Raw genomic sequence first — 26,668 nt, forward strand, 5'->3', positions numbered from 1 at the left:
GCAAGTGTTTATGGTTGAGTGTGTTTTCCTTGGTTTTATCTTACTTGAAAAATCCAGGGATAGTCAAACCCTTTTGTTTAACATGAATTGCAAGAAACAGTCCACCCACCTAATGTTTCCATTTTGTGGGAAGCAGCCATAGCTTTATATACCTAGAGGAAAGGGTCTGCTCTGTGTCCAACACACAGCTGAGCATTTGAATTGATTTTACTTGATTTGAATGAATCAGTGTTTCCCTGGGAGCCATTTATTTTAACACCAAAGCCACATCTTTAGCCATTGTGGGCTTCAAAGGAGTTCACTGATTATGGCCTCTTCTTCAAATGTATCTTTTTTACTTTAAAAGTGAGCGTTTCTAGACCTTCAAAAATTGAGACGTGATAAGGAGCGGAATAATGAACCTTGTGTCATAAGTTGCTACCCGTTTATATTGGATACCTTTTGAAAAAGTTGGAAAATCTGAAACTGCTCTAGAAGTGGCAAATAGTGAAGATTATGTGTACATGAATAGAGTTAAGTATTGTAATAAAATCTTACAATAAAATGATTATGACATTCATTTAGGATGAATGATTTTTATATGTAATTAGGAATAAAAGGTAAGGGGATTATGTAAAATATTATAATTACTATTTATAATTACTGCTACTGTTATATAGCAGAGCAAGCATTTCTGCCCTTAGTGGAGGGGCAGGGAAAGGGAAGCTGGGCAGGAAGCTTCTCTTAGACTCCTTTAGTGGCTTGTGATTCTTGACCCAGTGTGGTCAGGAGAGTGTGAATGATTCCACCAGGACGAACACAAGAGTGCTGGGAATGAAGTGGCTCAAGGTGGACCAGCTCCTACCGCCCTGCTATGAGAATTGCTCCTTCTTCATCCGGGAACATGAGAAAATGGAAACTGGTTAGCTCAGCCCTTGGAATCTCCAGCATTTGGCCAGAACAGCAGGGTAAAGTTTCCACCTTGCCCACCACCCCTGACTTTCCAGGCAGTGGAATCCCTTCGACTGTGTGCTTCTATGGGAGCCCCGGGTGTCCCCTTCGTACTTGGTTTGCTTCTCCCCTGCGCTTCCTCCACATGAAGATGAGGCAGAAGGCTTGTTTCTTTTTCTTTCAGTGATTTTATTTCACAAAGGTGAGATTTAAAGGAAGACCTCTCCACAGAGCCCCCAATTCTCCCATCACTGTCTAAAATTCTATCATCAAAAATTAATTTGAATTAATAAGCAAGTACCTTAGACTGGCTAATGGCACTTATTAAGAATGACCATCACACCTTAATAATAATCATCACTAGCATGTGTTGCATGCTTAGTGTGAGCCAGGGGCTATTCTGAAGACTTTGCTATGACTTAGTTGATTTAACCCTCCTAGCAAGCCTACGAAGAAGGTTCAGAGAGAGAGGTCCAGTAACTGGTTCCAAGTTACATGGTGATAATGAGGGGAGAGCCAGGACAGAATCCAGACCGGTCTGCTCTGGGACTCGAACCCTCAGTCACTGTGCTGAGCCACCTCTCCTGGATTACTTAATGAGGATGTGATTTGATTTGGTTGCTTTCTTCCTTACATCTAGCAGCAATACCTGTAAGGGATGGGACTGGACATGAAAAGAGTAAAGACATTTTAGGGGTAGACATGTCTGTAGGGGAATTGTTATAGGGACTCTGGAAAGAGATTGGGGGCATTCTCTGCAGCCGTTGTTTTCCCACCAGAGGCGGTAAGAAGCTCACTCAGTAGCATCTTGATGTTACTGATCTTATAACCAGTACGAGAATTCAACTAAGAACCCAGCATGGGCTCTCTCCTGTTTCTCTTCTCTGCTTCTCTCCAGATGCTGACATTTTTCTTTTCTTTTAATGTCCTAGCAGCAGAAAACTCTTATGTAAGTTTATGTGTATATATCATAAATGAAATGTTTTACTTATTATTTAAATGTTATTTAAAAAAATAACACTTTCCAAATACTCTTGAAGCGAAGGCCAATGAAAAGCAACTAATTTCTGTAATTACCCTTTTCTTCCTCACACAGTATTGGCTGGATCCTGCGAAAACCTTAGCTGAACACAAAGAACTGATCAACAGTAGGTATTTGATTTTAACTTTGTTCAAATTTGAAAATAATATAATGTCCATGATTAGATGGGTGCAGAAATAGGCTTTAATACTACGTAGGTGAATATTAGCACTTGAGTGCCAGAATATGGAGATGGGTGTTTGTACGTCGCCAGGTCTCTGCAAACTCTGATTAGATTTGTGTAGATAAAGACTCTGAGTGGATCTGAGTATTGAATTTGGATTTTGTGTGCACCTGGCCTGGACTTTTGTCTGTGACTTTTCCACTGTCTTTAAAATTTCACCTTCAGACAGAAAAGGCAGAGAGGCACTGGTTTGAAAAAGAGGTGGACATTCGACCTTTTAAAGTGCTTGGGTTTCTTGGGTTAAGGAGTGGTCTTGCCCTTCACATTATTCAGTTGGCTGAGTAGGTAATTAAGGAGTGCCCTCGTAACCTGAAAGATTGCTGTGGCTTCAGAAAGGACCCATCTGTTTTGGTTTTAATTTTATCAATGTGCATCTTACTAGGTGACTCAGAGTCTAATTAAGGTTATATTCATTAACGTTAATTTCCATAACCCAAGTTTTTATTTACAAATGTGCATGTGCACACACACTTGCAGCCCTTAAGTATGCAGAAGAGTAGTTATTTTTAAATCGTCTTTATTAAAATTATGGTAAAATATCGGTATATAACATAAGGTGTACCACTTTGACCACTTGGGGGTGTACAATTCAGCAACGTTAAGTACATTCACATTGTTATGCAACCATTACCACTGTCCATCTCCAAAATGTTTGCCATCTTCCCAAACTGAAACTGTATCATTAGACCATTTTGTTTTAATGTACAAATTATTGCTAATAAGATCTAGTGGATTCTTCTGGCCTCTCTTACCCCCATTCTGAGTCTGTACTTTCCATGTGTATTGGCTCACTCCCTGTGGTAAAATGGGTCACATGATGCTTTACGGACCCCAAGGGCAGGAACCGAGCTGTGCCTCAGAAAGGAACTGGGAGCTAAGAACTGCAGAAGGAACAGTCAGGGACTCAGTGAGTACTGTTTCTCTGAACATCAGCATCATTTTTGTTTCTGTCTGTGGCCTGGCTCTCTTTAAGCCTCCTCAGTTTCCAAGTTACAGCTCTAGCCACAGGCAGAAGTGCACTGACTGTCTCTGAATTGCAATTCCGAATTCTAGGGCGGGTGTCGGACCAGCCCAGTTTGAGTCAGTAGCTCACTTCAGTCCTGTCAGCTATGTCTAGGCTTTTTGCAAGGTCAGTGCAAACATAGCCGCTAGGGGCCAGCATTCTGGATGGGAGTGGGCAACAGGTTTCAAAGATGGGGCTGGAGGCCTCAAAATATATACCTTAGACATCATCAAGTTCTGCCTACTCAGCCTACACAGGAGTAAATCCTAATCAGAAACAGCTTATGACCTGCCATGGATGAGACGCTGCTTGACAGCAGAGGGATGACTGAAGTCCTGACCTTCTGACTTCTAATACCACGTGCTTCCTGAGTGAGCAAACTGCCCACTAAAGGCTGAGGAGAAGCAGGAGGTTCATGTGATTAGATGTGAATGCAGAAAACTTCCAAGAGGTATCCTCGTGTGAATGGTAGGCACTCCAGTTTAACAAGTCTCATCCCTTGGGATCTAGAAATCTGCACTTTTCCAAAATATTCAGGTATAATAATAAATACAGTAACTATCTGTCTTGTCCATTTGAACCACTTATTTTATTACCAGTTCAACTAGAAAAATGATACAGATGAACCAGTTTGCAGGGCAGAAAGAGAGACACAGATGTAGAGAACAAACGTATGGACACCAAGCGGGGAAAGCGGCGGGGGCGCGTGGTGGTGAGGGTGGTGGTGTGATGAATTGGGCGATTGGGATTGACATGTATACACTGATGTGTATAAAATGGATGACTAATAAGAACCTGCTGTATAAAAAAATAAAAAAAATACCAGTCCAAAAATTTCAGGAATTGTTATTTTAAAACAAATGCAAAGGTTTTTTATAAGAAAAAAGTTGAGATTTCTACCCAAATGATGAAGAAAAGTAGAAATTATTTTATTTAAGGTGTATTATTCAAGTGTTCCTAAGAGCATTTGAAGTATCTATTTCATTACATGGCATGAAATATTATGTTTAATATCTATAATCTGTAATGCAATTACTTTCTCATCCTAAATAAATGTCATCCTATTAAAAATTTGACATACAGGAAGAATAAAACACTGATATTACAATTGAAGAAAAGTTATGTAAGTGAATAATGCATAATTTTTTATCTCATAAGATAGTTTGATAATTAATGAGGGAGAATGGCTCTCACATCTCCAGCAGATAAGTCAGAAGGAATATCTGTAAAAATGACAGAATATTTGCTAGTCGTCAGGATTCTCATAGGTGCATTATGATTTAGTTATCCTGAGCTAATGGGAGACTATTATCATTAAAGGCCTTGAAATTAGTCTTCACAAAAGGTAGATTAGAGGATTCCCAGTTTCTGGCTTCTATTTTGCTAGAGTAAAACAACATTAACTTACTTTACATAAGGATTTCTTAAAGGTAGACTCTGTGGAAAGACATAGATCAAGATGATAATCTAGGAATTTACTTCATCAGCACCTGATATTTATAGTCAGTCTTAGGCTAGGAAGCCAAAAAATACCTGGGTAGACATATCCTTGCTCCAAAATCTCCATTTCTCTAGCCTTTGATTGATCTATAAAACAGTGATGTGTAGATGAAGTATTTGCTTGCTCTAAAGGTGTTATAATATTTTCCCTGAGAGCCTGTATGCAATAGTGGCCAGCAGGCACTGAACTCTAGGTACTAGCAAACGTGGTTCTCATCATTGGGATCTTGGGCGAGTTGCTTTACCTCCTTGGAGCTTTTCCTGCCTTGCATATGTTACCAGATGCTTGTTGGGAATCAGATGTTTAGGAAACATTTTTGCACATTATCAAATACAGTCGAATAGTAATTTATATATTTGGACACCAGACACTTTGTATGTAAGTGGGAAAGGGAGGGCTGATTTGGGCCAAAAGTCCTTAAAGAAAATTAGTCCAAACAATGTTTTTCATTATATATTTTTCAAACTTCTGCTTAACTGCTCATCACTAAATACATTTCAACTATCTAGGCTTGGTCAATAGGGTGCAATCTGTCATGTTCCAGAGAATAAAAGCAGCTCTGGAGTCTGGACAAGGCCTTGCTCCCTTTGTGCACCATCTCAGCAGCATCTGTGCTCCTTCTGCCCCCAGATGCCAGCCCTGGTGTCCTGCAGGTGCAGGTGGACCCATCTGCTCAGTAACACAGAGTTTGATTGGCACAGATCAGCAGCGGGTGGACTTCCTGGCTTTTCTAAATACTTAACAGTCAGTGCCTCCTTGACATCTGTGTTCAGGGGTAGAGGTCTGTTTGTCAGAAATAAAATAAGGAAACATAGAACTCGGACATATGGAATCAACTCTAACCGTAAATTGTAACAAAGTTTCTTTTAAAATTTAGTTTCTAAGAAAGCTCCAGCCTAAGGCGTGCCTTACACAGGAAGGCGTAGCTTAGGGGAGCAGGGCGAGGCCCTAGTGTTGCTTGTCTTCTGTGTGCCAGGAACAGGGGTTTTATACACATAGCTTGTGTGTCATAATAATAATAAATAATAACATAGTTCATACATTATAAGTTCATTATGGCTTTGTTATCTATTGTTCTATGTAACTTCCTCTCCCCAGCTTCTAAATTTGTGACTTTATTTACTTAGTTAAAAATGAAAATCAACTGTGTCTGTTATACAGTATCAGAGACTTGGGATAACAGTGTGTGAGTGGAAGTATTTTTACACAGGTGCCTGTTTCATATCTTTTTTATTTGTGTGGGAGAGCTTTTGTTGGAGAAAATAATTAGAAACTATGACCACCGATTGGTGCACCAGGTAGCAAATCCATTTTAAAACAGATTTAATATAAGATCTAGTTACCACATTGCTCAGAAGTATGCAGTTTTGGAAACAGTGCAGGTTATATTTGTACCTTCTGAAATAGAAATATTTCTAGTGAAAATATAATGTGGCTGGCAAATGAAGGGGCTTCTGTCCTCTTGCACAGTATGAGTGTTTAATTATATTTTATATTTTCCCAGGTACAATTCCAGATTTTGTTTCATATATATTTGGTATTTGTGCATGTAGTTCTTCTGTGTGTGGTAAATGACTGAGATGAGAAATGTGTTCTTAAATATGTAAGAACATATTTTTAGATTCAGAAAAGTTTAAGAATGAAACAAATATTGCTCCTAATCCTACCACATAGCCTCACTGATAATTTTGTTTTTAAATGGTAAGAGATATACATGATAAGAAATTTCTGACTTATCAGTTTTGCTAAAAGTAGAATTTAAATGTTCTCACTGAAAGGAAAAGTTAGTATGTGAGGGGATGGATGTGTTAATTAACTTGCTGGGGAGAAATGCTTTCACAATGTATACTTTTAAATATCTTATAATTTAATTTGTCAATTATACCTCAATAAAGCTGGGCAAAAAAAGTTTACAGCCCCTCTTCCCAAAGTTTACCACTCTTGGTAATTTCTTATGCATTCTTCTGTTGGGGCGTGGGCCCATATTTTAACAGATAACTTTCTTTTACACACAGAAGGAGTCATATTTCTGCAGTCAGAAATAGAGCTTGGTGATCTTTTCCCATCAGTACATAAAGTTCCCCTCTGCCCATTTAAACGGTTGAATGGTACCCTGTGTATGTTCTGTGGTTGACTTAAATGGTCCACCTGCTGCTGAGCATTTAAATTGTTTCCACCATTTTGCAATACTTAGGTGGTTTTTAAAACTATTCATTTTGTTTATCAGTAATCTTTCTTCATTATGAAAAATACATATGTTGTAGAAAACGTGAAAAATTAGAAATAAATAAAACTTGTGCTTATCTCACTAACCAGAGATGAGAAGAACTGGCAATATTCTAATGTATTTGGTTCTGTCTTTTTTCTTGTGTTTATGAGCACATAGACCCATACTACATAGATAACTACATAGTTGAAGCCTTACTATTGCCCAATTCTGAACCCTTGTTTTTTCATTTTGCATTTTCTGTCTTTAGAAATTCTTGGTGAGTGTAATTTTTTAAACAACTTTGTTGAGGTATCTTTGACATAAAAAATTTGTATATATTTAAGGTGTACAACTTGATGTTTTGACAGACGTATACACTGTGAAAAGAGTACCACGTCAAGCTAAATAATTTATCTATAACCTCGGCATAGTTACCGGGGTGGGCGTGGGGTGAGAAGATTTAAATTAAGATCTATCCTCTTAGCCAATTTCAAGTATGTAATATAGTAGTAGTACACAATAGTTAACTATCGTCCCCAAACTCTACATTAAATCACCAGAACTCATTCATCTTGCATAACTGACACTTTTTACTGTTTGACTGACAGCTTCCCATGTCTCCCTCCTCCTGGTCCTGGGCAGCCACCATTCTACTCTCTGCACTTAGGCATGTGACTGTTTTAGATTCCACATATAAGTGAGATCAGGCAGTATTTGTTTTTTTGTGTCTGGCTTGTTGCACGTAGCTTAATGTTCTCCAGGTTCATCCATGTTGTCAAAATGGGAGGATTTCCTTCTTTTCATGGCTGAATAATATTACATTGTGTATGTATATCCCATTTCTTTGTGCACATTCATCTACTGATAGGTTGTTTCCATGTCTTGGCTTTTGTAAATAATGTTGCAGTGAAAATGGGGGTGCATACATCTCTTGGAGATCCTGATTTCATTTCCTTTGGATAAATACCCAGTAGTGGGATTGTTGGCTGATATGGTAGCTCTGTTTTTAACTTTCTGAGGAACTTCCATACTATTTTCCCTAATGGTTTGATCAATTTCCATCCCACCAACAGTGCACAAGGCTTCCCCTTTCTCCACATCCTCATCAACACTTTTGTCTTTTTTTTTTTTTTTTTTTTTTTTTGCGGTACACGGGCCTCTCACTGTTGTGGCCTCTCCCGTTGCGGAGCACAGGCTCCGGACGTGCAGGCCCAGCGGCCATGGCTCACGGGCCCAGCCACTCCGTGGCATGTGGGATCATCCTGGACCAGGGCACAAACCCGTGTCCCCTGCATCGGCAGGCGGACTCTCAACCACTGTGCCACCAGGGAAGCCCCACTTTTGTCTTTTTGACAATAGCCCTTCTTGTAGCTGTGAGGTTGGCATCTCACTGTGGTTTTGATTTGCATTTTCCTGATGATTAGCCATGTTGAATATCTTTTCATGTATCTTTTGGCCATTTGAATGTCTTCTTTGGAAAAATGTTTATTTAGGTTCCATTATTTTAATTGGGTTATTTGGTTTTTTGCTATTGAGTTGTATAAGTTCCTCATATATTTTGGATATTAACCCCTTATCCAGTATATGGTTTGCAAATATTTTTGCTGATTGTAATTTTTAGTAGTTGTGTAATATTACACTACTAATTTGACTAATTTATAATGTGAAATTTAATTTCTATTTCTTATTTTTAGCTGGACCTCCGTATACTTTGTATTTTGGTATTAAATTCTATGCCGAAGATCCATGTAAGCTTAAAGAAGAAATAACCAGGTATAGTACTGACTTTGCTTTTGATCAGTACATGTATGACATATACAAAAGGCTTTATTTAAAACAAATTGGGGTCAAATATTTGGATGGGTGTCTGTAGGTAATAGGACTACTGTGAGAGTTAAATTTAAACTAGCATTGCGTGAGGCAGTTCAGTGTCTGACGATAGATGTGTTTGAACAATGGAATGGACCTGGGTGACATGATAATAGATTCTGCATCTGCTGTGATGGGATATTTCTGTATTGTTATTGTGAAGGATGCATTCAGTCTTTGTAGTCCTGTAAAAGTAGCCATCTGAACTGCATAAATGGAGGATATATTTTTTTTTAATTTATTTTATAGAAGTACAGTTGATTTACAATGTTTTGTTAGTTTCTGCTCTACAGCAAAGTGATTCATTTATACATATACATATATATTCTTCTTCATATTCTTTTCCCATGGTTTGTTACAGGATATTGAATATAGTTCCCTGTGCTATACAGTAGGACCTTGTTGTTTATCCATTCTATATATAATAGTTTGCATCTGCTAATTCCAAACTCCCAATCCCTCCCTCCCCCACCCCACCTCCCCCTTGGCAACCACAAGTCTGTTCTCTATGTCTGTGAGTCTGTTTCTGTTTCATGGATAAATTCATTCATGTAGAGACAGTATTTTGATGCTGAGTTTGCATACGTAATTATAAACTTGAAGAGCCACTCACTTCTCTTTAATTGTTGTAGCTTAAATATCAGCTGTTCAGGGATTTCATTCATCTCTATGGAAAATGAAAAGATAATTGCTTTTAGTATTAAGGGAGAGGAAAAACCCAGTGTTTTTTAATGCATTACTTTACCTTTGTCATCAAATATCTTATTTCAGTTAAGACAGAATTTCTGATTCGTATTGATTATATTGTTAAAGCAGCCCACACCAACATTTGAAAATGGCTTATAAAGAGCAGACAGTAGCATTATGTTTTCACTTATTCCACTAGTGACCTGCCTGCATGTGATAGCAAAAACAGAAGCGTTTTCCCTAACTTAACTCTAAATGGTCAGTTTTCCTAGTGAGCCCGTCATTGTCTTGAGTAAAACCTAATGCATTGCTCAGAACATTGGAAATCATCTCCTTGATAACTAAGACAGTCTATGGTCTTGTTTCTATTCTATCCTTTCATCTTTTTCCTTAGACTTTCTTTTGTCTTGATTCTGCACTGCACACAGAAGAATGAGAAGAGGGTCAGCTAATCAGACCTTTTCTCTTCCGCTCTGAAGTGCTGTAATTAGGCCTCATTTGTAGAACTGTGCTGACATCTGCTTTGCGTCTCCTATCACCACATTGTTAATGAGCACTTGCAAAGGCAGGGCTAGAATTTCATGAAGAGTCTTTGCATTCAAGAGGGATTTCTGAGTTGAGGGCTTATGGGGAAACTGAGTCCAAGTGGTATAAATGCACATTTATATCTGTAACTCATTAGGGAATTACAGGGCACAACATTTTATGAAAATACAAGGAAAGTTCTTCATTTTGATGTTATCAGTAACTTCTCTGTGCTCAATTTCCTCACCTGTAATATTGGAGATGTACCTGTATCGTAAGGTTTTTGTAAGCATTAAATGGAATAATGTTTGTAAAGCTCTTATAAGTTCGTTGTTTCGGCTCATAGTTAAGTGCTTTCGGCTCGTAGTTAAGTGCTTGATAAATGCTAGCACTTATTATTTCGTTCTCTCTTGCTCTGGTGGTTCAGTGAGTTACGTCTTTTTGTGTGTGTGTGTGGTATGTGGGCCTCTCACTGCTGCAGCCTCTCCCGTTGTGGAGCACAGGCTCTGGATGCTCAGGCTCAGCGGCCATGGCCCACGGGCCCAGCCGCTCCGCGGCATGTGGGATCTTCCCGGACCGGGGCACAAACCTGCGTCCCCTGCATCGGCAGGCGGACTCTCAACCACTGCACCACCAGGGAAGCATTTTTTTTTTTTTTTTTTTTTTTTTTTGCTGCGTTGGTTCTTCGTTGCTGCGCACGGGCTTTCTCTAGTTGTGGCGAGTGGGGGCTATTCTTCATTGCAGTGCACGGGCTTCTCATTGTGGTGGCTTCTCTTGTTGTGGAACATGGGCTCTAGGTACGTGGGCTTCGGTAGTTGCAGCACTCGGGCTCAGTAGTTGCGACACACGGTCCCTAGAGTGCAGGCTCAGTAGTTGTGGTGCATGGGCTTTGCTGCTCTGCGGCATGTGGGATCTTCCTGGACCAGAGATCGAACCCGTGTCCCCTGCACTGGCAGGCCGATTCTTAACCACTGCGCCACCAGGGAAGTCCCCCAGTGAGTTACATCTTAAATGAGAGTTAAATTCCAAAAGATACTTGATTTAGTATTAAGAAGGGGGGAAAAGAGCAGTGTTTTATAATGCATTACTTCACATCTGTTTACCAAATACTGATGATGAAGAGAAATTTCCCTTTAGAATCTACTAACAGCTCATTAGCAGAACATATGGATTTGTGTGTAATCTACAACCGCACAGTATATTGAATACAGCCTTTTTTTCCTCAAGTTTTAGACCATTTCATGTAAAGAACCAGATGATATTGTTGGCTTAGTTAGTGGCCATGATCTATAATAATTTGTTTTTATTGTACAAAACATAGAGTCGAATCTAAGTAAGTTAAATGAGCATTTAATGTGATATTATTGTATACTGACTCTTAGTATATCCTAGAGATAAAATCATTGATTTGCATGAATATGCTAACTTAAATGGTTAGGCATAATGGACCTTAAAAAGGGAAGGGAGTCGATTACATGAGATAATTTTGGCAAAAGCAAAAACTGAAACCAAAAGACAGAATACCCCAAAATAAGCTACTAAAGGAAAGGAAAAGCATACTTAGGCCAGCATTTTCAAGTCGAACATTTATCTTGCTTCCGTTCATCGGAAAATTGTTCCAACCTACTCTGTACTGGCTCTTAGGTTGTTTGTAATTTTTTTCCTTCACTTTCTCTCTTCTATTTCTTTTTTCTTTTTTATGAAATTTAATTTAAAAAATTGAAATATAGTTGATTTACAGTGTTTCAGGTGTACAGCAAAGTGATTCATTATACATACACATATATATTCTTTTTCGGATTCTTTTCTGACATAGGTTATTACAAGATACTGAATATAGTTCCCTGTGTTATACAGTAGGTTCTTATTCCATCTATTTTATACATAGTTTGTAATTTTTGATATGAAAAATAAAGCTACAGTAAACATGCTTTTTTCCCCTGAATTTTATTATTTAATTTATTTTTTCTTTATTGGAGTATAATTGCTTTACAATGTTATGTTGGTTTCTGCTGTACAACAAAGTGAATCAGCTATAAGTATACATATATCCCCATATCACCTCCCTCTTGAGCCTCCCTATCCCACCCCTCTAGGTCATCACAAATAAACATGCTTTTTTTAAAAAAAAATAATTATTTTTATTGTGGTGATTCCATCTAAGAACAGTTAAAGGACAAAATATAGTACAGAGTCAAACACAGCTCCCTTTTTTTTTTTTGGCCGCGTGCATGTGGCATTTTAGTTCCCCAGCCAGGGATCAAACCTGCACCCCCTGCATTGGAAGCACAGAGTCTTAACCACCGGGTCACCACCAGGGAAGCCCCTAAACATGCTTTTACTTATTCTTCCATGTATAGTTTTTTTTTGAAAGTCACACAATTTCATACATACGGTTACAGACCTCTTTCACCATCTAACCCATTTGTTTTACTCCCACCCTTGTGGATGACTACCCAGCTTGTTTCCTTTTTAAAATTATATGTGATGCTGCATTGAATCTTCTCATGTAGATAAATTGTCATGCTCGATGACGTATTCCAGAAGGACATTGTATCTAGGGGGAAAATTTTTTAGATGAATGGGATACATTAAAAAATAAGGCTTCAGACTATGAAAAATATAAGTTAATAGAATTGCTTCAACTGGGAGTACCTGCTATGTGCTCTAAAATGTTTTCTGAATAGATGAAGTTGGGGGACTCTGAGGTCATATATCCTACCCTCCATTTTTATAAAAAGTTCCTGAGATGTTAGCCAGCTTCTTTCTTCTTAAACATTTTAAAGAGAGGAAACCTTACTGCTTCACAAAGCAGTTGGAAGTTCAATAAGAAATAAAAGATCTCTGGAACTTCTGTCATCAGCACTAGGTTTTCTTTCTAGGTTTATGCGAAATAAATCTAATCTCTTTTCTCTTTATCAGTTTTTAAAATAATTTGTGTCCTCATGACATCTGTTAAACTTATTTTCAATTCTGATTCAAAACATTATGACAGCCTTCCATGTATTATGTGTCATTCATAGCTATCTTCTGCAGATTCGATAAGCATAGTGCACATATTCGTTAAGAAGGCAGCCTTTGGAGGCAGACAGGCTGGGGTTTGCAGCCTTGCTCTGCCACTCACTGGTTGTGTTATCTTGAGAAGATTACATAACCTTTTAAAGTCTCAGTTTTCTCATCTGTAAAATGGCATTATAGTATTTCTTCAGAAAGATGATGGGGGACTTCCCAGGTGGTGCATTGGTTAAGAATCCACCAGCCAATGCAGGGGACATGGGTTTGAGCCCTGGTCTGGGAAGATCCCACATGCCTCGGAGCAGCTAAGCCCATGCGCCACAACTACTGAGCCTGTGCTCTAGAGCCCGTGAGGCACAACTACTGAAGTCCGCGCGCCTAGAGCCCATGCTCCGCAACAAGAGAAAGCACCTCAATGAGAAGCCCGCGCACCACAACAAAGAGTAGCCCCTGCTCGCCGCAACTAGGGAAAGCCTGCACGCAGCAACGAAGACCCAACACAGCCAAACATAAATAAATAAAAGATGATGGAGGAATATATAAGATAATACATGCCAAGTACTTACCATAATGCAAAAATGAAGTGTTCAGTAGATGGTAGGGGTAGTTAAAATAGAAATAATGATTATCTTATATTTTAAAATTACTGACTAAAAAATTAGGGAGGAAAAGACCAACTTGGAGCCCTGAGGATAGGTCTTCCAGGTTAAAGTCAATCCATTAATCAGAGTATCCTACTACTGCCCTCTAGCCTGCATTTCTTGAATTTGTACATAAAGACAGAATTCACTCACTCACTCACCCTCCTTTCAATACTGTGTGCAGCATTGTTGTCCAGTGCACTGAGGACAAGGAGATTCTATAGTGACCAAAAGAGAGCTATGGTTTCACCTCCAGAGAGAGAAGACGGAGAGTGAGTGGGTCTGAGTGAGTGAGTCTGCCTGTTGCTTTGCTGACAACCCTATGTGTGATGACACTGAAATTTTAACTCTTTCTAAAAAGAGAATAATGTTAGTTCCAAATGACTTGTTCATGATGAATCCATTTTAGCTTCTGAAAACAGGTGTTTGTTTTTTAATATTTTATTGTACTTTGTTGGGGATTGACATTAAGCTCGTCAATTATTTATTATTATTATACTGGGTAATCCATATCCTTCTCTTTGTTAAGGGTAGTGTGTTTTAGCTTCTTTATGAGCTGAGTGACCTTCAGTCACACATTCTCTTCCGGTGTCCCTGTCTCCTTCTCTAAGTGAAGTTAATGGGTCTCAACACATCTGAGTTGAGCTGTGGGTCACATTTCAGTCTGGATTCAAAAGACATTGTGACCTTTAAAGGACTATATAAATACAAGGTGATACTGCTACTCTTTGCTCCTGTATGTTTATCATCAGTTTTAAACTGCAAAAATGTTATTCCCAATCTTTGTCATTTTCTCTTGAGAGTCAGTGGGTGCTTTCTCTCCTGCTTTTCTTTTTCTTAAGTCATACATGCTATTTCCCCCACAGTGTTCAGTACTATGTTATTATTTAAACATTTCCTTCTGTCCTGCACATTAAGTTTCATCCAAAATGATTAGACTCCTGTCACAGGCTGCATCCCTCTCTGTTGGATGCAGAAAACCGTCCTGCCTTTCCTGTAGGCAGGTGCTCTCCTCCCAGATGTCTCAGTGTCACATTTTTCTGGCACCAGAAATCAAACTTCTACTTGTCCTCATATCTTTCAGTTTCCTCACCAGGGTCTCAAGTCATTGGAAGATACACTTCAGCCTTCGTTGCTGTGAGCCTTCCTGGCTGTCTTGGGCCCCAGAAGTCTCAGGAGAACCTCCTGTTTGGGCTCTGGAAAGAACAGCATCTCTTCTTTAAGCAAATCTCCTTTGCTTGTTCTTCTCATCTCTGACACTTGCTAAATTGCCTATGGTCCTTATCAGCTTGTACATCCTGGGTGTCAATTCAGCTCTGTTCTATGAACATCACACAAACACAAAATGGCGAGGCCAGTATTTCAGGCCCTTCTCTTGTGTTGTACTGGTTGTACTGTTGTGATGAGTGAGGATGGGGTGCAAGATGGAGGGCTTCTCCCCCAGGGCTGATAATCTAGCTTGGGCCACAGTGCATGTACACCAGTATGGTAATTTACATACAGAGATAGCCAGTAATGGCGGCCTCTGCTTTGTACCAGAGTGTGTTCTGGAAAGCTTCCTTATTAAGAGGATCATGTTAAATCAGCATTTTTTTTCCCCCAATGTGGGTACAATGTAACTAGGGTTACAATATAATTTATTGTTCAAATCCTAACACTTGGGAGAATGATGAAGAGAGTTATTAATAATGGGGAATGTGTAACAGACTTAAGCTAGAACTGTTCTAGGCAAACCTGGATTTATCGGGTTAAAACCAGAGATAAACAAGGACTCACACATGCAGTCGTAGCCTTAATCAGAATGATGTAGAAGGAAAGACTCAGGAACTCTAAATCTGTAATTTAATAAAAAATTGTAGTCTAGGTCCCATAAATGGACAAAATAAGTTATATATAGTTAAAAACAAGTGCTGAGATAAGATAAAATGTTCAGCATGTAAAAGTATGATTTTACTGTATCATAGATTGTCTTATACAAAACTAATATGATGCTGTGATAAAAATTAATAAAATTATTAGTTAAAAATAGTTAACTTGTCTCCTTTGATTTTAGTGGATTATTTTTTTTAATGGAATGACTTAAAGATCTCTAGTATCTTTAAAAGGCAGGCTACCCAGGGAGGTTTGAACAGATGTCCTTTTTTTCTTCATGAATTTCTCAGAGACAACAAAGAATGTTCATTTTTTCCCATTTTCATCTATCTGCCTATCTGTTCCTATATCTATCATCAAGTCAACAGCTATTTACTGAGCAGTTACTGTGTGCTAAACCCTAGGTGCTGGGAATACAGTCACCAGTGGGGTCTGGTTCCTTTTTCTTTGTACCGGCTTGTCTTTCTCTGTTTCAGCTCTGTCTTTGTAAAAGCAAGGGGAAATCATCTCCTTGGTTCTCTTTCCCTTTCTGAAGCAAAGTCTTATGGGATTAGGTCCCTCAGTTTCTTTATTTGGCAAAAGATCTTACTATTCAGTCAAATGTTATAAAAGTCTTAATGGAGCAAGACAAATGTGCCTCTGTGACCCATTTACTCAAAAAAATACACTTTAGGAAAAGAGATTCCAAGTTAACAATAGAGGAAGGGAGTGAAGCTAAACACAAGTTTCCAGCAAGCAGTAGTAATTCTGGGGAAATGTCTATATTTTTGCATTTCAGTTCTGCTAATGTCACTTTACTCTGCTTTTCTCCTCTTCAAGAGGAACCCAGATGATTATAACAAACTGGATTTGATATCTAAGATGAGCATTCAGGGAATGGAAAGTAGTTAGTAGGGCTGGGAAAGTGAACGCAACTTAAGGAGTGGGGTTAGCCATTGGTAATGGCAAGAGATTTGACTCAAGAAATAAGCAAGTATTGTAAGCTATCTTAGGGATCTTGAACTTTGTCCTGAAGGCAAAGGGAAGTGTCTTAAGTTTTGTTTGTTTGTTTTTAAATCAAGGCAGTGACATTATCCTAGTTACCTCTTGGAAGGGTCTTTTGCAAGGGAGATAAGTATGACTAGTGGCAAGGGTAGTGAAGGTTTTAGAAACCCAGTGGTTAGTGACCTGGACTAGGAGATGGAAGACAGTGTATAGACTCCAAAAAACAGGTTTAGTGATTGAACGTGGGTGCCAGGGGTTACACATTGTCCTGGGTTTCCCTTGCTTATGTGTCTGGAGAACCGTGGTGACATTTACTAACTGAGTAGTGGGGAAACACAAGGTGTTAGGCAGATTTTCACTTAAGCCTGTGGGCACGAAGTTCATTATCAGTCTTCTAGAAATAATCAGAGTAGCATCTAAAATTCACTAAGAACTTTGGTTGTGAGCCTTGGGTGAAGAAAAACTTACCACAGCTGATTTTTAGAATTAATTTCCTATGCTTTTTTTCCTGCCATTCCCAATGACAGCGAGCGTCACCTTGCAAAGAAAGAGAAATCACAAAAGACAGCCTGGTGTGTGTGTGTGCGCGCGCGCGTGTGTGTGTGTGTGTGTGTGTGTGTGTGTGTGTGTGTGTGAGAGAGAGAGAGAGAGAGAGAGAGAGAGAGGGAGAATAAGTGATGGCAGCTGAGGACGGCATGGATGGTTCATTGTATTGGTTCATAAACCTCTTTCACTCACTGGCAGAAAGGCTGAATGGGAGGGGGAAAGCTAGCTAAGGTTGCATAACATCCTGATTAAGAGAGTGCTAGGGTCACATTGCCTGGGTTCCAGTTCTAGCTATGCTACTTAACTAGTTGCGAGATCGTGGACAAATTTTTTCATCTCTTTGTGTCTGTTAGCTTCTTCATCTGCAAAAGAGATAATAATAGTGCTAACCTCATTTTAAAGTCTTAAATAAATTATTGTCTGTTAAATACTTGGAATGAGTTACTATATTTACAATGTTTAGAACAGTGGGTAGCAGTATTATTTATTTATTTATTTATTCATTCATTCATTTATTTATTTATGGTGGCTGTGTTGGGTCTCCGTTGCTGTGCGTGGGCTTTCTCTAGTAGTGGTGAGTGGAGGCTACTCTTTGTTGCGGTGTGCGGGCTTCTCATCGCGGTGGCTTCTCCTGTTGCGGAGCACGGGCTCTAGGTGCACGGGCTTCAGTAGTTGTAGCACGCAGGCTTCAGTAGTTGTGGCACGCATGCTCAGTATTTGTGGCTCATGGGCTCAGTAGTTGTGGCACACAGGCTTATTTGCTCCACGGCATGTGGGATCCTCCTGGACCAGGGCTTGAACCCATGTCCCCTGCATTGACAGGCAGATTCTTAACCACTGTGCCACCAGGGAAGCCCAGTAGCACTATTATTATACAAGGTTTTCTTTTAGCAGGTGGAATGAGCAAAGCCGCAGATAATGGGCAGCATCTTAATAAGTGGGAGGATTGATGGAATTACATTATAATGACCTTTCTGTCCTGTATCCATGATTTTAGACCCTGATAACATATTGGCTGGGTTCTTGTAATTTTTTCATTCCAGTGAGAACATGTTGTAGTGTTAGTGGCAGTGGCAGTGATGAGAATGGTGAGACTAGCTTGTATGAAACCTCCACGTCAACCTGATGAGGTGTAGATACTTCATGGTCTCACTTTTACCTTTGAAGAGCCTGGCTGTTATGTGAAGCAGCTGTCCAAGGCCAAGAGCTCGTGAGTCCTGGAGCTGGGATGCAATCCAGTTGGTTTAACTTGAGAGCCTGCACTCTTTAGCCACTACCCTGATTGCCTCTGCAGTGTGTGTAAACAGTCCCTGTTCACGCAACGGCCCCCTCACAAAAGAGAAGAAAGTGGCTTTATTTTTGTGAAAGGTGATGGGTTTCAGGGTCTGAAACTACAGGTCAGGGTAGTGGAAGATATCATTAATCTCTCTTTTCCATTTCTCTTTTAGATATCAGTTTTTCTTGCAGGTGAAGCAAGATGTCCTTCAGGGCCGGCTGCCCTGCCCTGTCAACACCGCTGCTCAGCTGGGAGCGTATGCCATCCAGTGTAGGTTCCACTTAAGCAAATTTGCTTCAGAGCTCTTGAGAAGAATGTTTGAATTTTTCTTTTTAAGCAAGTTTATAAAGTTCTTCTTATCAAATGACATTTTGCTAAAAAGAAATTGAATTTAGTCAGAATTCAGGTTTTAATCACTGTGCCTTCAGAAGGGGTAAAAGTGAAGCCAGTTACATATCCCTTGTAGTAGGTTGCATGGAGTTTTAGTCACAGGAATAGCACTGATTCTTGATTCCGTGGAAGGTCTGAAAATTTGTTCTATTCTACATTCCTCCTGAGTTTGATTGATCCCTCTGAGCCGCTCTGCCTCAGAGATCCCACTGCTTCCAAGCGGCTGTTGTGATGACTCCACGTGGGCAGGTCCATCGCCAGTTTAGAGCGTGGCCCACAGTCTGCACCCGTTGTCCGTCAGCTCTTGCCATCCATGTGGCGGCCATGGGGGCAGCTCCAGGTTGTACTGTCGTTTTGGAGGCTGAAGCTGAGGCTGTTTCCACTTAATATTTACTGAGCCCCTTCTAAGAATCAAGCAGGGTATGAGGGTGATGAGACAGCATGTTCCTTGCCTGTGTGATTCTTGCAGACCAGAAATAGCTTAGAAAAAATATTCTAGGAAAAATGTTGTGTAAATGAACTGGGGAACTGGTTGGGTTTGGAAGGTGGATTAATGTAGGGAGAATTTTTATAAGCATAACATAGTGAACTCTCTGGCTTCATTTAGTTTCTTTGTGTAAACTGTAATGGGGTTATGTGCAGCATTGTATTATATTTCCATGACCATTATGTGGGGCAAATATGTTTTGAACCACATGATTTATCTCTTGGTGTCATTGTCTGAGAGAGGTTATGGTTGTTTTTCACCTCAAGCATTTCCATTATATGTACTTTAAATTCTGTGTACAACATTTTACTTCATATAAACTGGTAAGAATAACTTAAATGAAAATGATAATCATAGTCTTGCAGAAAGCAAAAATTTTATCTTTTTAATATAAGATTTTGTTTATACTATCCATATAGTCTCATCAGAGTTGTTTTAAACTAAAATTAGTTATTATCTTATATACATTTATTAATAAAGCATTTGAAGAAAATGTTTAAGCATGAGAAGAATACTTTTATTCCTGTATTTTTAGGAATATTTTCCTAAAATGGAAAAAAATTACAGTTTCTTTCTTTTTTAGCGGAACTTGGAGATTATGATCCGTATAAGCATACTGCGGGGTATGTGTCAGAGTACCGGTTTGTTCCTGATCAGAAGGAAGAACTTGAAGAAGCTATAGAAAGGATTCATAAAACTCTAATGTAAGAATCACATTTTATTAACAATAATCAACATGTTGTACATTAGGGCCCCAGAACTTCATCTTGAAACTATAAGTTTATATTCTTTGACCAACATCTCTCCATTTCCCGCACCGCACCGCCCCGCCCCATTCCCTACCCCCCCAGGCCCTGGTAACCGCCGTTCTAGTCTCTGTTTTTATGAGGTTGGCTTTTTTAGATTCCACATACAGGTGGTATTATACAAGAATTTGTCTTTATCTGTCTTACTTCACTAAGCATTATGCCCTCAAGGTCTATCCATAACACTTGAAAGTTGCTAAGAGAGTAGATCTCAAATGTTATCACAACAAAAAACAAATGGTCATTATGTAACGAGATGGAGGTGTTGGCTGTGCTATAGTGGTGATCATTTTGCAGTATATAAATGTATCAAATCAACATGTTGTACACCTTTAACTTATATAACGTTATATGTCAATTATATCTCAATAAAGCTGGAAGAAAAAGAATCCCACTTTATGTCACATCGCCCATCAACCATCATTTTATGCTATTGACAGGCTTAAGAAAAGTTTCTTAACAAATTCTTCGTCTGTGCCTTGAACATTTTTTCTTTTCAAAGTTTTTTTTTTTTTTTTTTTTTTTTTACTGCTTATAACACTAAAATGCACATAGGAAACCCAGACAATTTAAAAAGTATAAAGGGAAAAAAAGTGTAAAAGAGAGAGTAAATCCCAGTACCTAAAGTCAACATATTTTTAGTTAATGGCCTTTCAGACCTCTCTCTATGCATGATTTCCCATAGAGAAAATTTATTTTATATAGATTTATGTATGTATGATTTTACAATGAAATCATTCTGTACATACTGTATTTTGCAATCTTCTATTTTTTTCAGTCACCAGTACCTTGTGAAATTTATTTTTTTTAAACTATAAATATATGTTATTACCACAAAAGCCTTAATGTATTCTGGATTTGCTCTGTCTTAAGTATGTAAGTTCTTCACAGTTACAAGCAAAGCCCTATTCAGTCTCTAGCAATGAATCTGGAGATCATGATGCCAGTGTGGAGCCTCAAGGGGTATTATGTTAACACCACATGTGCTTCTGAGAAATAAACACACTCCACTAGTAGGATTTTCAATTAATGGCCTGCAGCATTGAAGTTATAATTTAATTATAGTTATTTTGGTTAAATCCTCTATACTGATTAACTTTGCTTTATTGCCTCTTATGTAACATCCCCCTTTGAATTTGCTTGGTTTCTTTCAGATGTATTACAGTTAAGGTGAAAAAAAGTGTAGAATTAATCTGGTCAACAAAAAATGTTTGCCTAAAGGATCTGTTTCAGTGAGTAGCACCAGAAGTCAGTTGCTGAATTGCAATCAGAGAAACTAGGCTTTCCACCTTGTGTTAACATGCCCCAGAATGCTCTCCAGCCTGGTTCTAGAGTCCTTCGTTTTAAGGTTTCACTGAAGTGGGTGCTAAGAGAGTACCTGTTATAACATTATGAAGGGCACCGTGCTTGGCACATCCTGAGAATACTGATTCTGCTAGGAGTTTCCAAGTACACTTATGTTTTGAAATTATCAGGGAGCTTTGATAAAGGACCTTATCTGTTTTATGGCATGGCGTTGACAGCGTGACTGTTATTTCTAAAAGACTAAAGCTTGATCAAGGTTTGGTAGCTTTCTTGTGTCTAATTTGTGGTAAACATTCTTCTTTATAGATTTCAAAAGTATTATATTGCTGGGCTTTCCAGAGTACCATGGCTGAAACATGGGATTGCATCGAAGCAGGATTTCTTAATTTTTAAAAATTTGTGACTCCTTTTGTTAACCATTAAAAATCTCTCTCTCTCTCATACACACACACACACACACACACACACACACAGAGAGAGAGAGAGAGAGAGAGAGAGAGAGAGAGTGTTCCAGTCATCCATGGAGATTCCTGGCAGATGCTTACCCTCTTTAGGAATGAATGCTATTTTCTGTATATTGTCACCAATGAAGATTTTGGGAAGATTTTTATACTTTGTATTAAGAAAGTGACAAGTACGTTTACAGTTTCTAAAGGACTACACATGTGCTCAGGAGATGCTGATGAGCCCCGGTTGGGTGGTGAGGGCCCATTCTCTTCTTCCCTCCAACACTGCTCTCCTTCGTTTCCCTCCCGGTGGAGAGCTGCCGGTACACAGAGACGTTTTACTGTCTGTAAAGGGTATGCTTTTTAATTTGAGTGCTTATATGCTCAGTAATCTCTTTGGGGGTTTCTGAAACTGAGACTTTTTAATATATGTGGGGCTACTGAGATCAGCTATAATGAGCAAAACTAGATTTGGTAAATGAAATTAACTTACAAGTATCACCTCAGAGTATTAAAATTTTGTCACCACAAAGGCAAGAGTCTTCTTGAAATACAAAGGCTTATGTTTGCATTAGCACAAAGCATTATTTATTTTTCCAGCGAATATAGTGAAAATGGCTTCTGTTCCCTGTGAGCGTAGTAGCTATCAGTAAAGTAAGGCTCTTTGTTTTTATTCTGGGCGTAGGGGTCAGGCTCCTTCTGAAGCGGAGCTGAATTATTTGAGGACTGCTAAATCCCTGGAGATGTACGGTGTTGACCTCCATCCTGTCTATGTGAGTAACATTTAATTAACACAGAGTATTTTAAGCTGATGACATTTTCTTAAAAAGTCACTGGAACTCCCAAAGGAAAGGAGCAGTCCTGTTGTTTAGCGAGCAGATGATGCTTCTTCATCTGATGTTTTTGAACACAAAGAATCTCGTGCGTGGATTAAAGCCTAATGAGTTTTGCATAAAGGTCTGTGATTATATTTCCGTGTGTAGAAAAACAATTAACTGGGCTTGAAAACACAGCCTGGATAACAGCTCCAGAGGGCTTAGCTAAACATCAAAACAGTTTTAAATTGGTCTATAATTGATTATATTAGACAGAAAACAGGAGGATTTTCCAAAAAATAGATTTTATGGCTGAAAAACATTCATAAAATCACCTGCCTGCTAAAGTAGACTTTAGGCAACAGTATATGTGTAACTGTTGGTGGTTCTATGTTGGATATGCAGGTTCTGTCAATATTAGGGTTACTGCCTACTGTAGTTATTGCCACTGCATAAATAGGAGAATTTTTGCAGTTTTTCTTCAGTGGCTGATGAAAACTTACGGAATATGATCAGTGGGCACTTACACTGAATCTGTACTGAGTGTTCAGGATCCAGATCTTCAACTTTGAGCCACTTCTCTAAGGTTACCAACTGGTTATTGTACACCAGTGAGATTGGAATGTCATTGTCTTTGATTTTATGAGAGTTTAGTTACCAGTTGACAAATCTGATTATTTGAGAAAATGGACCAGTTGTCTTATTCTTTACACGAAGTGAATTGCTAAAGATTATACGTAGATTGAATGTTTGTCATTTGGATTATGGAACTCAGTGGGTTTTTTTTGGAACTCAATTTTTAAGAAACCCTGATAAGACTTACTGTAATGCAAACAGCTCATTGATGTATTCATTTTGTAATGTCTTTTGCTCATCAGAGTTTGCTAAAACAAATCATCTCATATTATTTGTAAAGAATTAGAAGCATCCCTGGTTATACTGTTAATATGGCAATAAAAGTTACATATTTGGGAGAAGTAGTAGCTCCCTGATAAATTACAGTCTAATCTCATTAAACCATTAAATGCTCCATACTGCTGTCCTTTAAAAATACTTGTAAAACTTTGTGGAGTAATTATTATTTTTTTTCTTCTAGCCACATTAATCTTGTTAGGTTTTCAGTTTTTTAACAAATATATTTTATAGGAAATGTATAAAGAGAGAGTCTTCTGCGAAATGCCTCTGCATTTGTATGATGTTTATTCTAATTCAAAAATATTTTTTTTGTGGGAGGTGGAAATTTATGGCAAATGAACCGAATTCGTTAGAATCTTCCATACATTCCTTTAAAATCGAATTTTTAGAACTGAAAGTGGGCAACAGCTGATATTTTTTGAAAATATATTAGTTATCTTATGTTCCTTGGGAATTTGACTTTGCAGGCTGTTATTTGACCTTAGGGTAGAAAAAAGATGGATACAAACACAATTCTCTGTGTGTTCTTGGTATCCACTCTGTGACCTTTTCATTTCAGAATCCCATTTTCTTTTTTTTTTTTTGCGGTACGGGGGCCTCTCACTGTTGTGGCCTCTCCCGTTGCGGAGCACAGGCTCCAGACGCGTAGGCTCAGCGGCCATGGCTCACGGGCCCAGCCGCTCCGCGGCACGTGGGATCCTCCCGGACCGGGGCATGAACCCGTGTCCCCTGAATCGGCAGGCGGACTCTCAACCACTGCACCACCAGGGAAGCCCAGGATCCCACTTTCTTAATTGGGATTTGTTATTGCCCGGAAATGAAGGGTTTCCAGTCTTCACCTAGCAGAAGAAATCGTATTTTAAAATTTTTGAGCAGTCTTAAAGTCACAAATGGAAATAGGAAGCAGCATGCTGGAGACCTCAGAAAATCCATGTGTATGTCTGCAGGTGGCTGCCTGAGGTTTCTGGGGAGGGCGGTGGTGAACCAGGACTCATGACTGTCCCGATCAGAGAGTAAGATCAAGACGAGTCCTTGGAAGGGGCCCTTGAGAGCAGCCAGTGGTGGTCAGTTCTTGGCTGCACAGGAGAATCACCTGGAGCATTGATGTGTTTCTGATACCTGGGCCCCTTCATTACAGATTCTCATTTAACCAGTTTTGATGGTACCCAGGCATCAGCATTTTAAGCTGCATGAGGAATTCCTGGTTAATGTGCAACCAGGGTTGAACACCACTGTAGAAGCAACACGGGGTGAATCAGTCAGTGGCTGGATTGGTAGGTAGTCCAGGTTCTCTTAATGAACTGAGGTGACCAGTTAGAAAGCACTAAGAAAAATTTTCTTAAAAACTTTGAAAAAAATGAGCAGCACATTAGCTACCATGATAGCTTAGCTAGCTTTCTAAGATGATGTCTTTCAAAAACCAGATCTAGTATTTATGCAACAGATTATGTGTGTATGGCTAGTTACAGTTTGAGAAAGAGTTTTTACATGAACAAATTTATGGTTATAAACATATGTTTGTTTTTGTAGGGAGAAAACAAATCTGAGTATTTCTTAGGATTAACTCCGGTTGGTGTTGTTGTCTACAAGAATAAAAAACAAGTGGGGAAGTATTTCTGGTAAGTTTAACTTGAGGGCAGAGTTGGTATTAAAGTTGTACGCTGTATGTATTCGGCTTATGGGACTTGTATGTCATTGAAAGAGTTGGGGAAAGGCAAACAGGTACCTTTCCAGTGGTTGACAAGTAAATGAGTGAACTTGGGTATAAGTTTTCTTCCAATGCATATCGGTGTATCTTTTCTCTGTAAATTTCAGGTATTTTGGTTCTGGACTCTCTTGTCCATGGAAGCTGTGTGTAGTAGGATTTCCTACCCATTCCAGGGTAGTCTGTGGGCCCAGGACTCCTCTGAGTTCTAACTCTAAATGGGGAAGGATCTGAGAGAGATAGGGGAGCCCAGAGCACTCCACTGTGTCTGGGAAGGCAGCACCACCAGGGCCTGGGGACTCCAAGCTTGTCTGCATGTATTGGAGAAGCCCAGGAGAGTGAGAATGGAGTTTTGTTCAAGAAGGTGTCCAGAATGAAGGATGTACAGGGAACTCTCTACAATTCCAGTAGCAGTCTATAAACCAGTCTTTTTCTACTGAATACTTCCCACTATCTGTTTTGCTTTTCAGGCCTCGGATTACAAAGGTTCACTTCAAGGAGACACAGTTTGAACTCAGAGTACTGGGAAAAGATGTAAGTTTGTGTTTAGTGCTTAGCTTCCCTGAGACGGGAAGCCTTGTCTACTCATTGATAACTTAGAAGACACGGTGAAGTAAAACCGCCATGTTTTCTTCAGCTGCAGCCACATGGAAGGAGGTTAATTGACTCATGTGAACAATTTGTCAAGGAAGGGAAGGGGAAATGAGTAGGAATGAATGAGTTGGTAATGGAGAAATGTCACTTCAGTTTTAGCAAAGGAAAAAAAATAACCTTTCTAGGGCACAGGAGAGAATAGGATGTGATTATCACTATTAGTGTAATTCCATCTTTAATATGGTCTATGAAGGTAAGATTCATGTAATTAGAAGGGTGCAGCCTGCATGCGGGATAAAACGTGTCCTAATTTTGTCCCGAAGTCAATTGAACAACAACCTGTAGGGAGTCACACTTCTGTTCTTTCCCTAGTTGAGCGTGGTAGATAAACCATATGGGAAATTCTGGATGCTTTCAAGGGAGGCTGTAAGCCAAGGGTGCAGAAGTGCTGATGGTCACTCTGCAGGTTGGCAGTGACCTCCAGGACTGTTTGGGTAGCGGGTACAGTGTTTGTCAGAGCCTCAGGGTGCTCTCGTGCATTGACAGGTAGCTTTTAGGAAACTGGGCAAAAGAAGACAGAATGTGAAAGCTTCCTTTTAATCTCCCTGTGAAAATAATGCTCCCTTGAAGTGCTATTCCTATAATTCATGTTGGGATACGTGGATGAAAATACGACGTAGGAGAATTCATCCTTCTGTCTCCTTGATGCTAACTTTATGCTGAAATAAAACTTAAGTGAACAGTGTTGAATTGACTTTCTAATAAGATACTTGTAGAAAGAAGTAAACAAAATCTGCTGATGCAGCCACAAGCTGGGATACAGGAAGCAAAGTGGCTGCAACCACAGTTGGAACCTGGTATCTGGTTTAGTGCCCCACGTGT

General features: G+C 39.2%; 1 protein-coding gene across 1 annotated transcript in view; it reads left to right on the plus strand.

Moving 5' to 3' along the window:
- EPB41L4A (erythrocyte membrane protein band 4.1 like 4A) overlaps window positions 1-26,668 on the plus strand; it is a gene marked incomplete at both ends in the record, with an annotated part of 261,576 nt that overhangs the window by 130,996 nt on the left and 103,912 nt on the right. Inside the window, 7 exons of the mRNA XM_082651549.1 lie at window positions 2,027-2,078; window positions 8,603-8,681; window positions 18,496-18,593; window positions 19,784-19,904; window positions 22,443-22,530; window positions 25,018-25,106; window positions 25,663-25,726. Of these exons, the coding sequence (XP_082507675.1) occupies window positions 2,027-2,078; window positions 8,603-8,681; window positions 18,496-18,593; window positions 19,784-19,904; window positions 22,443-22,530; window positions 25,018-25,106; window positions 25,663-25,726 (591 nt within the window). The remainder of the gene's footprint in view (window positions 1-2,026; window positions 2,079-8,602; window positions 8,682-18,495; window positions 18,594-19,783; window positions 19,905-22,442; window positions 22,531-25,017; window positions 25,107-25,662; window positions 25,727-26,668) is intronic.

Source organism: Grampus griseus, assembly GCF_964374135.1.
Source record: "Grampus griseus genome assembly, chromosome: 3".
Taxonomy (NCBI): Eukaryota; Metazoa; Chordata; class Mammalia; order Artiodactyla; family Delphinidae; genus Grampus; species Grampus griseus.